A 20,120-nucleotide genomic window follows, 5' to 3' on the forward strand; every position below is an offset into this window, starting at 1 on the left:
GGGATTTGGTGTTGATCAAAGGAAGAGGCTTGAACATATTCTTTGATGGCTTCAGGGTTCTTTTGGTCTAATTTAAGCTAGATTTATCATAAACATGGTAAGGATTAATTAATTGAGAACTAGCTTCAGAAAACTTTTCAAGGGTATACGTTATTTCAAAAAGATGTTCTTGTTTAGAAAACAGGGGATCTGATACCAATATAGATGTGCATAAAGGAAACAACAAGGGAAACAATAATGCAGACATAAGGATATAAGGAAACAATCATAATGAACATCCATGCACACCGATAGTTTATAAAAAAAATATAAGGATCAAACTTACAAGTTCAATCAAGCAAAAGCAGAAGTGTGAAAGAAGCAAGAAGCTTACAAGAAAAAGCAAAAAAATGAAAGAAGCAACAAGCTTACAAGCAAAAGCAGAAGTATGAAAGAAGCACACCAAGAAAGAAACTAGGCTGAGAGGCTCTAAGTAGCACTCTGCCGTTACAACTGACTTAAAGGGCCTTATATAGGCATCGGACTTGAAATCCAAATTCAAAACAACAATAAAAAAAGTCAGCTGGCCAAGACAGGTGGCTATTATGAACAGTAAAATTAGATGTACAGTGGACAGGTGCCCGACATGAACAGTGAACAGTGAACAGGTGGCCGACATGAACTGTGAGCAGTGAACAGGTGGCCGACAAGAACAGTGAACAGTGGACAGGTGGCCGACATGAACAGTGAACAGTGGACAGGTGGCCGACCTGAACAGTGAACAGTGGAGATTCTTGCTTGTCTTGAACAGTGATATTTACAGTGAAGTTGAACAGTGTTGCCAATAGAATAGTGATATCCACAGTGATGTTGAACAGTGTTGCCGATATAATAGTGATATCCACAGTGATGTTGAATAATGTTTTTCAATCAATGTCATAATTGAGAGGATAATCGTCTGAATCATAGCTTGGTGAAGATGGATTGGACGGGTTGTGTGAGAGTCCAATGTATGTATCATCACTGGAACTATCTGTTTGTATTTCTACAGGAGGAGGATCATCAGAGAGCCATATGTGAAGTTGGTGTAGCAGTGCAGCTCCTCGGGAAGTCTCAACATTCCAAATTGTGGTTCCTGTATAGACATCCAAAGGAATCAATTCCGGCTGGATTCTGTTAATATAGCACATGAGAATTTTAAATTTTTTCCATAATTCTGTTTGAAATATCCAAAAATTCAGGAGATTTGAATCATACCATCCAATGGTTTGGATTTGAGGATGTTGGGTGAAATAGGCATGTTAAGGATAAATTTGGGGTCTAAGGTCTTGATGGAATGCTATATTGATATAAGGTCGATGAAGATAACCAAAAGATTCAATCCATTTATTATAGTGGTAATGCTTTAGAAGAAATTTATAAAAGTTGAATGCTCTGGGATTGGGGTAGATGTAATTGTTCCATTGTAGGAAATGACAGTGTCTGAGGTAGGATAATAATTTCCTTATATGGAAATTAAAACATATATGGTGGTTTTGGGTAAGATACCAGAGGAAACCAATTGCTTCTTTTGGTATATTATAATAATGTCTGATTTGGAATAAAGATAAAAATGGATATGCAGGATGAGATCGAATTCCTTGAAAACATTCTCCGTGATTTCTGTTCAATATTTCATGTAGTTTTTGTTGCATATTCTCATTTCTTGATTTCATTGTTTTACTAAGAATGATATTATATATTTCATCAGGAACATCTTTTGTTTCTTCATCTATTTTGATCATTGCTCCTATGAAAGGAACAACAAAAAGACTTGTTTCTTCAGAAAATCTTCTTCGGGAAAACATATCTGCCAAAATATTGTTCTTTTCAGAAATATGCTTATACTCAAATTCCATTGAGAAAACTAATTTGCCCATCTAATTTACTGGGGATTCGGAAGTATTTTATTCTTAAACTTGAGCATATTTGGAAAAACAGATAAATCCATTTCAACAAGGAAAGTATGTCCTATCAGATAGAATTGGAATTTTTCTATTTCTCCTTTTACCGCAAGGATTTTTTTGAATGTTGAATGGTAATGAAGTTCAAAATCTTCGAATTTTCCACTTTTATATCCACAAATCATTCTGTCTTTTTCTTTTTCTTCAAGTAAAATACATGCCCAAAATTCATCAGATGCATCTGTTCGCAAAATTCTTTTTCCTATTGATGGGATTTTAAAAGAAGGTAAATTTTGAGATAATCTTTTGAGCTCTAGAACACACTCAGTCTGTTTTCCATGGTTGTGCTTTTTTCTTTAACAGAAGATAAAGAGGACTAGTGAACAGAGAAAGTTTGGGTATAAAAATGGATATATAATTTACAATTCCTAAAAATTACGGGATTTGCTTTACAGAGGATAAAGTATCCGGAAACTCTAACAAGTGTTTGGTTATATGGGGCTCGAGTTTGTACATTCCATTGTGAAATGCATACCAACAAAGTCTATTTTTGTAGTAGCAAAGACACACTTCTTTCAGAAAGCATAATACCATATTTACAATAGAGGGAGTAGAATTTATCTAACAGGAAAACATGAATATCTAAATCAGGAGAAAAGAGGAGTATGTCACCTATATACATCAATGCTTGTGTTGAGATTGGTCCAAAAATGATAGTTAAAACTTTTTGAAAATATGTGGGTGCATTTTTCAAACTAAAAGGCATAACCGTCCATTGAAAATAGTAATTTGGTAAACAGAAGGTTGTTTTAAGACGATCATCTGGGTGAATTCCTATTTGCCAAAATCCTGATTTTAAATCAAATTTGGAAAATATGAGTATGGGAAATCTGAGAAAATAGTGCAATTTGGTTAGGCAAAGGAAATTTTTCTTAAAAGGCAGTTTAACATAAAAAATCTGATTTCTCCATAATGGGTTTGTGCATTTTTTGAGAAACTCAGAATGGGAATTGGCACAGCAATCTGATATGATTTTTTGTTTGACAGCTTCTAGGGTATAACATAGTTCTATACATGCTATCCAAGGCAAAGTTAGGTTCCTATAATGTAATCATTTGGAAGTCCATTGAAGTTTTACTTGATGCAAAACATCAAATCCAAGTAAAAGTTCTTTTTGGATAACTAATTTTGGAAACAGTTTTATAAAAATGGGTTTACTAACAAAGAATTGAGACATAAACAATGATACGTAAAAAACTAATCATGAATATTCTTTGGCTTAAAAAATTGAAAAGAAACACCAACCTATAAATTCAACAAAATTATGCAGAATTTAAAATGAAACAAAGAAAGTTTGAAGAAGAAATAACATATCTCTAGTGATCAACGGATTTCATCGCTAAAGTCTTGTCATTGAGTTAAAATCTAAATATTGCCAAATAATGTAACAACTCAAGTTCGAGAAAAAAAAAATCTTAAAACATAGTCACGAATATCCTAGTGCCAAACAATGTAAAGAACCACGACAAGTAAAAAAGTACGATAAAAATCTCAACCTTTAAAAAGGAATATCAACTAAAAGATTAAACAAACTAAGGATAATTTCAAATAAAAATAATCAGTAGGAAATTAACCAGTTAATGGAGATCTACTTATTTCACCCCTGGCCCCAAAGTCTAGTAAATAAATTTAAATATAAGTTATGATAGAGGATGTACGTAACTAGAAAGATAAAAGTGTGTACTAAAAAACTAAGTCATGAATTTCATAAGGCTTAAAAATAGAAAAGAATATCAAGTAAAAGGTCAGTCAAAGATATGAATAATTTCAACAAAAGCACAAAGGAATGAAAGGTAAATGGACTCGTAAATAAGGATCCAAGGATTTCATCCCTGACCCCAAAAATATTATATTAAATTAAAACATAAGTAATGCCAACCAAAAAAATAACCAATGAAATTTAACAGGTATATAAAAAAACTGTCATGAATGGCTCTTAACTTGCAACAAAAAAAAGAAATAATAACCCATAATGTTTAAAAAGTATTGATAATTTAAAATCAAACAATAAAAACTGAAAAGAAAAATGCCAAATTCATGAAGAATCCATGGATTTCACCACTGACCTCAAAGTCTACTTAGTGAATTAATGACATATCTTGGGATTAAACAATGCAAAGAAGCAAGGTGAGTAAAAAGATATTTAAAATAACTCAATTAGGATTATAAAACTAAAAAAATATCAATTAGAACAACAAAAATATGTATCGTTTTTTATTGAAATAACCAATAGAGGAAAGAAGGAAAAGATCCATATTCATGTAGGACCAATGAATTTCACCCTTTACCCCAAAGTCTAATCATTGAGTTGAGACATATCTTAGGCTAAACAATGCAAAGAAGCGGGACGAGTAAAATGGCACTTGAAATAACTCACTTAAAAACTATCATTTAGAATATACAAATACTAAATTGGGAAATATGGATTTCACCCCCCCAAAATCCAATCATTGAATTATGACCTAGTAATTGAAGATAATACAAAGAACTGAGACAAAAACAATGATACATAAAAAACTTAGTCATGATTACTCTTTGGCTTAAAAAATTGAAATAATACACTAATCCATAAAGTGACCAAAATTATGAGGAATTTGAAATGAAACAAAATAAGTCTTAAGGACAATCAACAAATCTTCGAGGTCGATATGTCGATATTTTTCACCCCTGGTCCCAAAGTCTTGTCATCCACTTAAAACCAAAATAATGTCAAATTACGCAAAGAACCAAATAGATAAAAGGAACTTTCAAAACACTTAACCACAAATATCCTAATGTCAGCCAACGCAAAGAACCACGACCAATAAAAACGCACATAAAAAATCTCGACTATGAATATCTTCTTGGCCTATAAATTTAAAAAAGAATATTCACTAAAAGAGTAAAAAAAGTATGGGTAATTTCAAATGAAACAAAGAAAATCAGTAGGAAAATTGACTAGTTAATGGGGATCTACATATTTCACCCCTGTCCCCAAAGTCAAGTCAACAAATTGAAACATTAGTTACGCTAGAGAATACACATCACCATGAAAGATGAAAGGATGTACTAAACAAACTAAGTCATGAACATCCTTAGGCTTAAAAATAAAAATATATATATATCAAGTAAAAAGTCTGATAAAATTATGAATAATTTCAACTAAAACAAAAAAGATCGAAAGGTAAATGGACTTATAAATAAGGATCCACGGATTTCAACAATTATCCCAAAGTTATTTTACTAAATTGAGACATAAGCAATGCCCACCAATAAAAAGAACCAAGGAAAATGAAATGGTAAATTGAAAAACTAACCAATGAATATCTTTTGGCATGCAACAATAAAATTAAATAATAACCCTTAAAGTATTGATAATATTAAATCAAATAAAACAACTGAAAGGAAAAACGACTAGTTCATGAAGGATCTACAGATCATACCCCTAACCCCAGAGTCTAATTACTGAGTTAGTACATATCTTAGGCTAAACAATGCAAAGACTCGGGGTGAGTAAAATGAAACTTGAAATAACCAAATTATGAACTATCGTTTAGGATTATACAACTAAAAAAATACCAATTAGCCCAAAAAAATTTATGAATCGTTTCGAATCAAAAAACCAAAAGGGGAAATAAAATCTGCTACCAAATTGGGATATACATATTTCAACTCTGACCCCAAAATCTAACACTTAAATTATGACCTAGTCATTGAAGATAATACAAAGAATTGAGATAGAAACAATGATACATAACAAACCTAAACATGAATACTCTATGGCTTAAATAATTGAAAAGAAACACCAATCCATAAAGTCAGCAAATTTATGAAGAATTCTAAAGGAAACAAAGAAAGTCTGATGAAAAATCGACAAATCTTTAGGAGTCAACGGATTTCGCCCCTGACCCCAAAATCATACCATTGACTTAAAACCAAAATATTGCGAGATAATGCAAAGAACCAATATAGATAAAAGGAAATCTTAAGACACTTAGCCACGAATATCCTAGTGTTAGACAATGTAAAGAACTACGACAAATAAAAGAGTACGTTAAAAATCTAAACCATAAATATTTTTTTAGCTTATAAATTTAAAAAGGAATATCAATTAAAGAGTAAAAAATGATAATTTCAAAGAAAATAAAGAAAATCAGTAGAAAAATTGACCAGTTAATGGGGATCTATAGATTCCACCCCTACCCCCAATGTTAAGTCAATAAATTAAAACATAAGTTATGCTAGAGAATACATGTCACCATGAAAGATGAAAGGATGTACTAAAAATATAATTCGTGAATACCCTTAGGCTTTAAAGTAAAAATATATCAAGTAAAAAAACAATGTTATGAATAATTTCAACTGAAACCCAATAGATCGAAAGGTAAATGGAGTTATATATAAGGATCTATGGATTTCACCCCGGACCCCAATGATGTTTTATTAAATTGACGCATAAGCAATGCCAACCAATAAAAAAAACAAAGGAAAATAAAATGGTATATTGAAAAACTAACCAATAAATATCTTTTCGCTTGCAATAATAAAAAGAAATAATAACCCGTAATGTTAACGAAGTATTAAAAATTTTAAATAAAAAAAAAAAAAAAAAGGAAGGGTAAAACAACGAGTTCATGAGGGATCTACGAATTTCACCCCCAACCCCAAAGTCTAATTATTGAGTTAAAACATATCTTGGGTTAAACAAAGAAGCGGGGCGAGTAAAAAGATATTTGAAATAACTCAGTTACGAACTATCATTTAGGATTGCAAAACTAACAAAAAATACTAATTAAGCCAAACAAAAATATGTCATTTCGATTCAAAATAGCAAAAGAGGAAATCAAATTGGTTACTAAATTAGGATATACGGATTTTACCCTTGACCCCAAAATCTAGTCATTGAATTATGACTGAGTTATTAAATATAATACAAAGAATCGAAACCGAAAAAGTGATACATAAAAAACCTAGTCATGAATACTCTTTGGCTTTAAAAATTAAAACGAAACACCAATCCAAAAAGTCAATAAACTTCAGAAGAATTTTAAATGAAACAAAGAAAATTTGAAGAAAATTTGACAAATCTTCAAGTGTCTATAGATTTCACCTCTGGCCCCAAAGTCTTGTCAGACTTAAAACCAAAATATTGTCAAATAATACAAAGAACCACGATGGATAAAAGAAAATCTTAAAACACTAATCTATGAATATCCTAGTGCCACACAATGCAAAGAACCACAAGAAATAAAATGATACGTTACAAATCTCAACCATGAATATCTTTTTGGCATAAAAATTGCAAAAGAAATATCAATCAAAAGAATAAACAAACTATAGATAATTTCACATCAAACAAAGCAAAACAACACGAAAATTGACTAATTAATCTACATATTTCACCCCCACCCCAAAAATCTAGTCAAAAAATCGAAACCTAAATTATGCTAGAGAATACACGTGACCTTGAAAGATGTAAGGATGTACTAAAAAACTACGTCATAAATATCCTTAGGTTTAAAAATTAAAAAGAATATCAAGTAAACATCTGACAAAGTTATGAATAATTTCAATTGAAATACAAAAGATCGAAAAGTAAATGAACTTATAAATAAGAATCAGCTGATTTCACCCTAGACCCAAAAGTTGTTTTATTAAATTGAAACATAAGCAATGCCAACCAATAAAGAGAACCAAGGAAAATGAAATGGAATATTGAAAAACTAACCAATAAATATCTCTTGGTTTACAATAATGACAAGAAGTAATAACCCGTAATGTTAATAAAGTATTGATAATTTCGAATCAAACAATAAAAACTGAAAGGAAAAACAATAGTTTCATGAAGGATCTATGAATCCCACCTCTACCCTAGAGTCTAGCGATTGAGTTAATATATATCTGAGGCTAAACAATGCAAAGAATCGGGGCGAGAAAAATGACACTTTAAATAACTCAATTACAAACTATCTTTTACGATTATAAAACTAAAAGAAAAAATACCAATTAGGTCAACAAAATTATATATCGTTTCGAATAATAAAAACTAAAACAGGAAATCAAATTGACTTCTAAATTGGGTTATATGGATTGTAACCCTAACCACAAATCTAGTCATTGAATTATGACGTAGTTATTGAAGATAATACGAAGAACCGAGACAGAAACAATGATACACACAAAACAAGTCATAAATACTCTTTGGCTTAAAAAATTAAAAAAAACAATCCATAAAGTCAACAAAATTATGAGGAATTTTAAATGAAACAAAAAAAGTTAAAAAGAAAATCAACAAATCTCAAGGCGTCAACGGATTTCACCCCTACCCCCAAAGTCTTATCATTATCATAAAACCAAAACATTGTTGATAGATAAAAGGAACGCCTACTACATTTAGCCACAAATATCATCGTGCCAGACAATGCAAAGAACAAATGACAAATAATAAATAAATAAAATCTTTACCATGAATATCTTTTTAGCTTGTAAATTTTAAAAAGAATATCAACTAAAAGAATAAACAAACTATGAATAATTTCATATCAAACAAAACAAAACAATAGAAAAATTGACCAGTTAATGGGGATCTACATATTTTACCCCTACCTCAAAAATCTAATCAACAAATTAAAACCTAAACTATGTTAGAGAATACATGTGACCATCAAAGATGTAAGCATATGCTAAAAATCTAAGTCATGAATATCTTTAAGCTAAAATTAAAAAGAATCCAGTAAAACACCAAGCATAATTATGAATAATTTCAACTAAAACACAAAAGATCGAAAGGAAAATAGACTTATAAATATGGATCCACGGATTTTAATCCTGACCCCAAAGTTGTTTTGTTAAATTGAAACATAAGCAATACCAACTAATAAAAAGTACTAAGGAAACTAATTGGTCTATTGAAAAACTAACTTATGAATGTCTTTTAGCATGCAAAAATAATAATAATAATAACCCATAATATTAATATAATATTGTTAATTTCAAATCAAATAACAAAAATTGAAAAAGAATACGACAACTTCATGAAGGATTTACGAATTTCACCCCTGACCCCAAAGTCTAATTATTAAGTTAAAACGTACCATACGCTAAACAATTCAAAGAATCAGAGAGAGTAAAAGGCGACTTGAAATTACTCAGTTATAAACTATCATTTATGATTATAAAACTAAAAGATATCAATTGGTTCAATAAACTTATGTATCGTTTCAAATAAAACAAACTAAATTAAGAAATAAAATCAGCTACTAAATTGAGATGTACAGATTTCAAAATTATGAGGAAGTTTAAAAAATTGAAAAAAAATTGAGATGTATAGATTTTAAAAAATTGAAAGAAACACCAATCCATAAAGTCCGTAAAATTATGAGGAAGTTTAAATGAAACAAAGAAAGTCTGACAGAAAATGGACAAATCTCTGGGGGTCGACAGATTTCACCCCCGACCCGCCCCAAAGTCTTTGCATTGACTTAAAACAAAAATATTGTTAAATAATGCAAAAAATCAAGATGGATAAAAGAAAATCTTAACACATTTAGCCATGAATATTCAAATATCAAACAATGCAATGAACCACAACAAATAAAAGGGTATGTTTAAAATTTTGACCATAAACATCTTTTTGGCTCGAAAATTTAAAAAGGAATATCAACTAAAAGAGTGAACGAAATATGGATGATTTCAAATTAAACAAAGAAAACAAGTAGAAACAATGACCAGTTAATAGGGATCTACAGATTTCACCCCTACCCCCAAAAGTCTAGTCAATAAATTGAAACATAAGTTACGCTAGATAATACACGTAACCAAGAAAGATGAAAGGATGTACTAGAAAATTAAGTCATGAATATCTTTAGGTTTAAACCTTCATATGTTTAATTTTGTCTTTGTTTTCGTTATCATACGTTTCTCTCTTATAGAAGGAATTTCATTACAATATGTTATCATACATTTAATTTCATTATCATACGTTTCTATTTAAGATCTATTTAAGAAATTTAATTTATTTTGTCCTTATTTTCGTTTCTATATAAGATCTTCTTTTGCACTCTCTCTCTCATACGTATAATGATGTATAAATTAAATTTCTCTTATACAAGGACATCTATCAAATGAAATAGTCTAAAATTTTTAAAGATTAATTATATTTATTTATTTTTTATAATAAATAAACATAAAGTTCATGTAATTAAACTTTAATTACATATAATTAATCTTTAATTACAAACAAATCCAAATAATATTTAATTAATTTTAAATTATTTTGACGTAATATTAGAATTATAATTAATAGTTATGTAGATACCATATCAAAATATTCGTATATTGATACAAAAAAATTAAATTTCTTAATGGAGTACCATCATTTCTTATTGGATTCCTAACAAACAACATTTATAATGAATTTTAATAAAAAAAATTTGGATTTTTTTAAGGTTGAATCCGATCGATTCTGCCGCTTCTCGATCCAGATCGTCGATTCACCAATCCGAATCGGTTTTTTGGGAGCCCGATCTGGGGCACCGATCTATTTTTTAAACTATTGATTGAAACATAAGCAATGCCGACCAATAAAAAGAACAAAGAAAAAGGAAATGGTATATTGAAAAACAAACCTATGAATTTTAACTTGCAACAATAAAAAGAAATAATAACCTGTAATGTTAATAAAGTACTGAAAATTTCAAATAAAAAAACTGAAGGAAAAATGACAAATTCAGGAAGGATCTATGAATTTCACCCGACCCCAAAATCTAGTTATTGAGTTAAAGAGATATCTTAGGCTAAACAATGATACTTGAAATAACTTAGTTACGAACTATTGTTTAATATTATAAAATTAAAAAATTACCAATTAGGCCAACAAAGATATGTATTATTTCGAATCAATAAACCAAAAGAGGAAATAAAATCAATAACTAAATTTTCATTTATGGCTTAAAAAAATGAATGTTATTCGGCTTAAAACATTGAATAGAAACACCAATTCATAAACTGAAGGGAAATACAATAAGTTCATAAATGATCTATAAATTTCACCCATAACCCCAAAATCTAGTTATTGAGTTAAGACATATCTTAAGCGAAACAACGCAAAGAATCGAGGTGAGCAACAACACATTAGAAATATCTCAGTTACGAACTATCATTTACGACTATAAAACTAAAAAAATACTAATTAGGCCAACAAAATGATATATCGTTTTGAATCCAAAAACCAAAAGAGGAAATAAAATTGGCTACTAAATAGGGCTATATGAATTTCACCCTTGACCCTAAAGTTGTTTTATTAAATTGAAACATAAGCAATGCCAACCCAAAAAAAAACAAAGGAAAATGAAATAGTATACTGAAAAATTAACCAATGAATATCTTTTCGCTTGTAATAATAAAAAAATAATAATAGCCTGTAAGGTTAACAAAGTATTGATACTTTATAATCTAAACATATACTAAAGGGAAAACGACAGGTTCATGAAGGATCTACGAATTTCACACATGCCCCAAAGTCTAATTATAGAGTTAAGACATATCTTACGTTAAATAATGCAAAGAATCACGACGGGTAAAAAGACAATTGAAATAACTCAATTATGAACTATCCATCATTTTGGGTAAATTAAAAAAAATACCAATTCGGCTAACAAAATTATGTATCCTTTCAATTCAAAACTCAAAAGAAGAAATAAAATCGATTACTAAATTAGGATAAACGGATTTCACTCCAGGCCTAAAAATCTAGCCATTCAATTGTGACCGAGTTATTGAAGATAATACAAAGAACCGAGACCGAAACAATGATACATAGAAAACCTAGTCCTGAATACTCTTTGGCTTAAAAAATTAAAAAGAAAAACCAATCCAGAAAATCAGCAAAATTATGAGGAATTTTAAATGAAACAAAAAAATCCAAAGGAAAATCGATAAATCTCTCGAGGTCGATGGATTTCATCACTGACCCCAAATTCTTGTCATTAACTTAAAACCAAAATATTTTTAAGTAATGCCAAGAACTAAGATAGATAAATGAAACCTTAAAACACTTAACCACGATTATCCTAGTGCAAAACAATGTAAAGAACCATGATAAATACAAGAATACGTTAAAACTCTAGACTATGAATATCATTTTGGCTTATAAATTTAAAAAGGAATTTCGACTAAAAGAGTACAAAGAATATTAATAATTTCAAATCAAACAAATAAAATCGATCAAAAAATTGACCAGGTATTGAGGATCTACATGTCGCACCCCTGCACCTAAAATCTAGTTAATAAATTGAAACATAAGTTACGCTAGAGAATACATATCACTGTGAAAGATGAAAGGATGTACCAAAAAACTAAGTCATGAATATCCCTAGGCTAAAAAATAAAAAAGAAAATCAAGTAAAACGTCGAACAAAGTTATGAACAATTTCAACTGAAACACAAAAAAACTAAGTAATGAATATCCTTAAACTACAAAACAAAAATCAGATGAAAAGTTGAACAAAGTTATGAACTATTTCAACTGAAACACAAAAGATCGTAAGATAAATGGACTTATAAATAAGGATCTACAGATTTCATTACTAACCCAAAGTTGTTCTATTAATTGAAAAAATAAAAAGAACTAAGGAAAATGAAATAGTACTGAAAAACTAACCAACGAATATCTTTTGGATTGCAACAATAAAAAGAAATGACAACCCGTAACATAAATAAAATATTAAAAATTTCAAATCAAATAATAAAAATTGAAGGAAAAAATGACAAGTACATAAAGGATCTACGAATTTTACCCCCGAACCGAAAGTCTAATTATTGAGTTAAGACACATCCTAGGCTAAACAATACAAAGAATCAGGGCGAATAAAAGGACACTTGAAATCAATTACGAACTATGGTTTAGGATTATAAAACTAAAAAAAATATCAATTAAACCAACAAATTATGTATTGATTGTAATAAAAAAACCAAATGAGGAAATAAGATCAACAACTGAATTGCAAAAATACGGATTTCACCCCTAACCATGCCAAAATCTAGTCATTGAATTAAGACCTAGTTAATGAAGATAGTACAAAGAAGCGTGACAGAAAAATTGATACATAAAAAACATAGTCATGAATACTCTTTAGCTTAGAAAATTGAAAAGAAACGTCAATCCATAACTTTTACTCCCCCCGATTCTTGGCATTGTTTAGCCCAAGTTACCTCTTAACACAATAACTAGAATTTGAGGTCAAGAGTGAATTTGGAATAAGATATTTCCCTTTAATTTTCGATGTTTGATTTAAAATTATCAATACTTTATTCACATTACAGGTTATTATTTCTTCTTATTATCACAAGCAAAAAGATATTCATAAGTTAGTCTTTTAATATAACATTTCAATTTCTTTGGTTATTTTTATTGGTTAGCATTGGTTATTTTTCAATTTAATACAACTTTGGGGTCAGAGGTAAAATCGGTAGGTCCTTAATTATAAGTTCATTTACCATTCGATATTTTGTGTTTTAGTTGAAATTATTCATAACTTTGTTAGACTTTTTACTTGATATTGTTTTTTATTTTTATGCTTAAGAATAGTCATGACTGAGTTGTTTTGCACATCCTTTCATCTTTTATGGTGACATGTATCCTCCAACTTATGTTTCAATTTATTATCTAGACTTTGGAGACAAAGGTGAAATCTGTAGATTCCCTTTAACTCGTCAATTTTTCAACTGTTTTTCTTTGTTTGATTTTAAGTTATCCATAGTTTGCTCACTCATTTTGTTGATATTCTTTTTTAAAATTTTAAGCCAAAAAACTATTCATGGTCGAGATTATTAGCCTACTCTTGTATTTGTCGTGGTTCTTTACAGTATTTGGCACTAGGATATTTGTGGCTAACTCAGTCACGAACTATAGTTTAGGATTATAAAACTAAAAAAAATACTAATTAGGCCAACAAAACTATGTATCGTTTCGAATAAAAAAACAAAAGAGGAAATAAAATTGGCTTCTAAATTGGGATATACAGATTTCACCCCTGACCCCAACATCTAGTCATTGAATTATGACATAGTTATTGAAGATAATACAAAGAACCAAGATAGAAACAAAGATACCTTAAAAAACTAGTCATGAGTACTCTTTGGCTAAAAAGTTGTAAAGAAACATGAATCTATGAATTTTAACAAAATTACTAGAAATTTTAAATGAAACAAAGAAAATCTGAAAGAAAATCGACAAATCTTTGGGGGTCAATAGGTTTTACCCCGAACCCAAATTCTTGTCAGTGACTTGAAACCAAAATATTACCAAATATTGCAAAGAAGCTAGATGGATAAAAGGAGATCTTAAAACACATACACAAATATTCTTGTGCCAGACAATGCAAAGAACCACGACAAATAAATAGGTACATTAAAAATCTCGACCATGAATATCATTGTGCAATAAAATTTTTAAAAAGAATATAAATTGAAAGATTAAAAATACTACAGATAACTTCATATCAAACACAAAAATTTAATATAAAAATTGGTCAGTTAATGGGGATCAACAGATTTCACTCTTACTCCAAAGTTTAGTCAATAAATTGAAACAAACACAAGACCATAAAGGCAAAAGGAAGTACTAAAAACCTAAGTAATGAAATATCCTTAGGCTTAAAAATAAGAAAAGCTGTCATATAAAAAGTGAAACAAAATTATGAATAATTTCAACAAAAACACAAAAAGATTGAAAGTTAAATAGACTTATAAATAAAGATCTACATATTTCACCCCTGACCCCAAAGTTGTTTTATTAAATCGAAGCATAACCAATGCTAACCAACAAAAAGAACCAAGGAAAATAAAATGGTATATTAAAAAACTAACCAACAAATACTTTTTGTCATACAATAATAAATATAAATAATAAACCGTAATATTAATAAAGTAATGATAATTTCAAATGAAACAACAAAAATGGAAAGGAAAAATGACAAGTTTATGAAGGAACTCGAATTTCAGCCATAACCCCAAAATCTAATTATTGAGTTAAGACATCTTAGGTCTAACAATACAATGAATCGATGCGAGTAAAAATATACTAGAAATAACTCAGTTACGAACAATCGATTAGGATTTTAAAACTAAAAGTATATCAATTAAGATAACAAAATTATGTATCGTTTTGAATCTAAATACCAAAAGAGAAAATAAAATCGACAACTAAATTGGGATATACAGATTTCACCCCACCCCAACATCTAATCATTGAATTATGACCTAGTTATTGAAGATAATACAAAGAACCGAGATAAAAACAATGATACATATAAATCTTAGTGATGAATACTATTTAGCTTTAAAAAAATGAAAAGAAACATGAATCCATAAATTCAAGTAAAACAACAGACGAAGTTATGAATAATTTTAACTGAAACACAAAAGATCGAAAGGCAAATGAACTTATAAATCTGGATCCATGGATTTCACACAACCCCAAATTGTTATATTAAATCGAAACATAAAATCTATAAAAAAATTGACCAATTAATAGGGATCTACGGATTTTACATCTGCCCCCAAAGTCTAGTCAATAATTTGAAAAATAAGTTATGCTAGACAATGCACGCAACCATAAAAGATGAAAGGATGTACTAAACAAACTAAGTAATTAATATCTTTATGCTTAAACATTAAAAGGAATATCAAGATAAAAGTCAGACCAAGTTATGAATAATTTTAACTAAAAGACAAAAGATCGAAAGGTAAATGGACTTATAAATAAGGATCCACAGATTTTACCTGACCCCAAAAAAAATTATTAAATTGAAACATAAGTAATGTCAACCAATAAAAAACCAAAGGAAAATGAAAGGATATATTAAAAAACTAAGATATGAATATAATTTAACTCACAATAATAAAAAATAATAATAACCCATAATGTTTATAAAGTATTTGATAATTCCAAATCAAACAACAAAAACTGAAAGGAAAAATGACAAATTCATGAAGGACCTACGGATTTCACCCCTGACGCCAAAGTCTAGTTATTGAGTTAAGATATATCTTAGGCTTAACAATGCAAAGATCTAAGGCGAGTAAATAACACTTGAAACAACTCAGTTATGAACTATCGTTTAAAATTATAAAGCTAACAAAGTACCAATTAGGTTAACAAAATTACGCATTGTTTCAAATCAAAGAACCAAAAAAGAAAATAAAATCGGTTACTAAATTGGGATATACGGATTTCACCCTTAATACCAAAAGCTAGACATTAAATGAAGACCTAGTTACTAAAGATAATACAAAGAACCAAGACAGAAACAATGATATATAAAAAACTTAATCATGAGTACTCTTTGGCTTAAAAAATTGAAAAAAAACACCAATTATGAAGAATTTTAAATGAAACAAAATAAATCTAAAGGAAAATCTACAAATCTCTGTGGGTTGACGGATTTTACCCATGGCCCCAAAGTCTTATTAGGGAGTTAAAATCAAAATATTGTCAATTAATGCAAAAAACCAAGATGGAATCAAGCTATCTTTAATGCTAGGCAAATGAATCAAAAAAAAAAGAAAATAAGTTAATAAAAGTTCTATGTGAACTATGTATCATTAGCTTTCTCAAAATTTCTAGTTTTCTGACAAGAAGGGTATTTATCAAGTTGAGTTTGGCTAATGAAGAAGTACCTGGAATGAAATCCGATTGATGAGATCACTTGCGGACAGATCACGGCTAGGATCATCTGTGTAATGTCCAAAAAGATCAGCACTGGATATGGATGTCAAGCTCTACACAAAGCATCGACCAATTACTAAACACAAGATGAAAGAGAAAATAAAATTATCGAGAAACTTAGTGATTCGAATGTGGAGAAAAAAGTTATAACCTGATGTTGTCTGCAAGATGTCTTGCAACATTTGAATGCTGCCTAAAAAGGAGAAAAACTAGCCCAAGCATTCATAAGGGCACATATTTTGTTAGGTCATTGTGTCCATTGAGATAATGTCAAACAAAATCTGAATTTTTGGGAAAGACTTAAGAATTACTAGATGATTCCTCTCAGAAAAAAAATTTGAAATTTGAGTTTTCTAACACTTAAACCTTGCCATCTAAAAATTAATAGTCTCTATTCATTCTCAGGACATTGTTTTTTCAAGTGCATAGTGGGTATGATAAGGATCTTTTTTAGTCTATGGATTGAAGGGGTTACATTCCCCAAATTTGGGGTCCTAAAACTAATTCTAGGTGGGGTTGTACCCGAGGGAGTTAATAGACATTCTACTCCCATAGGAATAGAATATCATTTAGCCAAAAACACAAAGGCCAATTCCAACAAGAAGGAGAGTTGCTTAGAATAAGGAAAAAACATTTTTTTTTAAAGGGTAATGGACAACTCTTAGTTGATCAGTGGAGTTACAAACGTCTGTCACACTCAAATAGTGGAGTAAACCATGCTGGGCAAGTTTTCACTAAATGGGAGTAGTAAAAAACGTGTATATGAATGTGTAGATATGGGTGTATGCATGTGTGTGTGTGATATGTACTGCACATGCACAAACACACAAATAATAGGGGACGAGGAAGAGAGAGGAAGCATATTGACAACTTTTGCTAGCAGATTTGGGAAGAAGCATCACTTTTGATCCCCAAAGAACTCAGTTGATGAAATAGATTTTGCATTAGAAAACTTTTGTTGGGCTTCGTTGGTTTCCTCAACCTGCAGTCAACAACTACCTAGTCACATGCTAAAGATTATTGTAACAAAAAATGACACAGTCATCTAAGGGAAGAAATAATTAATATCAGTTCAAAATGCAAACAAAATTGTTAGAGCTCCAATTGGAGAGGAAAACAATAATATATTATATTGACGCTAATAGAAATTATAGGCTAAAATCGCTTTTTCAAAATTTGAAAAGCTCCAAAGAATTTAATTGTGACACCAGAGATCAGGTACGCCTCACATGTTAGGTCTACAAAATTTAAAAAGATAAAAACAAGGTAAGCACTACTAAGTTATGAATCATATACTTCACAATGGGAAAGGGGTATGTGTACACGTGCTAATTCCTAGAATGTAGGTTCTTTTGGTTACGTTCTAAGATAGCTTTTGTCATGGTTGGTTTGAAGGACAGGATATTTGAACAAAAATTTTAAGCTGAACTCCATTAACAAATACACTAAACCATGTGAAAGAGCACATGAATCATCTAAATTGGCCAAAGTGGGGTGGGACTTCCTTTGCAGAGTGTTCCAAAAAAGAATGGTAAACCAGCACCTCAATAATCAGAAATTAGCCAAGTGATAGAGAGAATTAACAATTAGAATTGTGCTAAATATAAAAGAAGCATTAAAAGAAAAACATTGAGGTTATATCATAGAGGATGCGGAAGGACATCTTTCTAAAGAACTATAATTATTCAACTGCTTTAGACGAGTCACTCAGAGCATTGTTGGCACAAAACAATGAAGAGGGAAAAGAGACTGCGTTATATTACCTCAACCGCAGGATGCAAGGAGTCGAGAAGAATTATCCCCCTATTAAGAAGATGTGCTTGGCCCTGATCTTCGAAGTGCAAAATCTCTGCCACTTCTTACTTGGTCATGAAGTAAAACTTATATCAAAAGCAGACCATGTACACGTCCGTGCTTATCAGGATGTCTTACTAAATGGGCATTACTGCTGATGGAATTTGACATCAGGTATGTCCCACAAAAGGCTATCAAGGGCCAGGCCTTGGCTGACGTTCTCGCAGCACAGCCCGTACGGGCAGAATCTCCTCTATCAAGCGATCTCCCTGATGAAGAAGTATATTGTGCTGACCTTACTGTTGTGTGGGAATTGTACTTCAACGGAGCATTCCAATTGGCCTGAGGAGGCACCGAAGTAGTGTTCTTGACATCGAGAGGAGGAATATTGCCATTTTCTTTCTCTCTCGCTCAAGCTGGTTCTCATAATGAGGCAGAATATCAGGCCCTTATAATCGGACTAGAGATAGCCTTTGACCTCGACTTGGAGCAGATCAAGATCTATAGTGACTCTGAGTTGGTTATCCGACAGCTCAAAGGGATTTATGATATGAGAAAAGACACTCTCAAGCCTTACCACGATACTATAAAATCATAAATGGCTCAGTTTGAGGACATATCCCTGAGTCACATCCCTAGGAGGCTAAACTCGCAGGCTGATGCACTTGCGAAACTCAGTGCTACAATTCAATTATCCTCATCAGGGCCTACGCTTGTTTGGGTGCCAGAATGGAGACACATCGAACTAAGAACTGAGGTTGATGCGTACGATGAGAGAAATATCTTCCCCGAGTGCTCTCCTAATCCATTTAGAGCAGTTCTATCAGCCAAAGAAGTAATCAAGACTGAAGCAATAGCACAGAGTCAAGGAGCTAAGGGTCGGAATCACGAACCAGAATTCTTAGACCCAATGTGTGCAGGAATTGAGTAGGTAGAAGATTGGAGAGAACCCATCACCAGTTTCCTAAAACATGGCAGGCTCTTAGAAGATCGTACCGAACGCAACGACATATGTCGAATGTCTATCAAGTATACCCTCCTTGAAGGAGATGCTCTCTTCAGATAGTCGTTTCATGGCATTCTTCTTAGATGTGTCGATATCCAAGAAGCAAATAAGGTGTTAGAAGAAGTCCACTCAGGCATTTGTGGACTACACCAGTCCTGTCCTAAGCTCTATGAACGAATATGTAGGTTGGGATTCTATTAGCCTTCCATGATCATCGATTCCTTAAGCAATGCTAAAAAGTGCCAAGTATGCCAAATACACTCGAGCCTTGTCCACCAGCCTCCAAAACCCTTACACCCTACAGTTGCATCATGTCTCTTCTCACAATGGGGTATGGACATCGTAAGGCCTATTGACCCTCCTTCCACAATGGGCCATGTATTTATCCTAACTGCAACAGACTATTTCTCTAAGTGGTTAAAGCCGTCCCCCTTAAGCAGATTCCAGGGACAGCGGTGGCCTACTTCGTTCGACATCATATCATATATCGCTTCAAAGTGCCCGATCGGATTATAGCTGACAATGATCCTCAATTTAGGAGTCATCACATCGATCGCTTAGTTAACCAGTTTGGTTTCGAATGGAGGTACTCGACTATGTACCACCCTTGGGCGAATGGATTAGTTGAGGC

The 20,120-nt window shown here is 31.1% G+C and overlaps 1 protein-coding gene across 6 annotated transcripts in view; it reads right to left on the minus strand.

The window, feature by feature from the left end:
• Nucleotides 1-267: 267 nt before the first annotated feature.
• Nucleotides 268-20,120, minus strand: part of LOC105420630 (uncharacterized) — a 34,314-nt gene continuing 14,461 nt past the window's right edge. For 3 of the 6 annotated variants that reach the window (XM_020667150.2, XM_020667153.2, XM_088855620.1), the window contains 3 exons: nucleotides 17,592-17,671; nucleotides 16,641-16,696; nucleotides 268-1,114 (listed from right to left, as the gene is read on the minus strand). In XM_020667150.2, the coding sequence (XP_020522809.1) occupies nucleotides 1,025-1,114; nucleotides 16,641-16,696; nucleotides 17,592-17,671 (226 nt within the window). In that variant the 3' untranslated portion in view covers nucleotides 268-1,024. Of the gene's footprint in view, nucleotides 1,115-16,640; nucleotides 16,743-17,591; nucleotides 17,672-20,120 lie in introns of all 6 variants that reach the window. The other 3 variants (XR_016047405.1, XR_016047406.1, XR_016047407.1) reach the window with 2 other exon arrangements.

Source organism: Amborella trichopoda, chromosome 13, assembly GCF_054954075.1.
Source record: "Amborella trichopoda isolate Santa Cruz 75 chromosome 13, AtrichopodaSantaCruz75HAP2 v2.0, whole genome shotgun sequence".
NCBI classification, from domain to species: domain Eukaryota; kingdom Viridiplantae; phylum Streptophyta; class Magnoliopsida; order Amborellales; family Amborellaceae; genus Amborella; species Amborella trichopoda.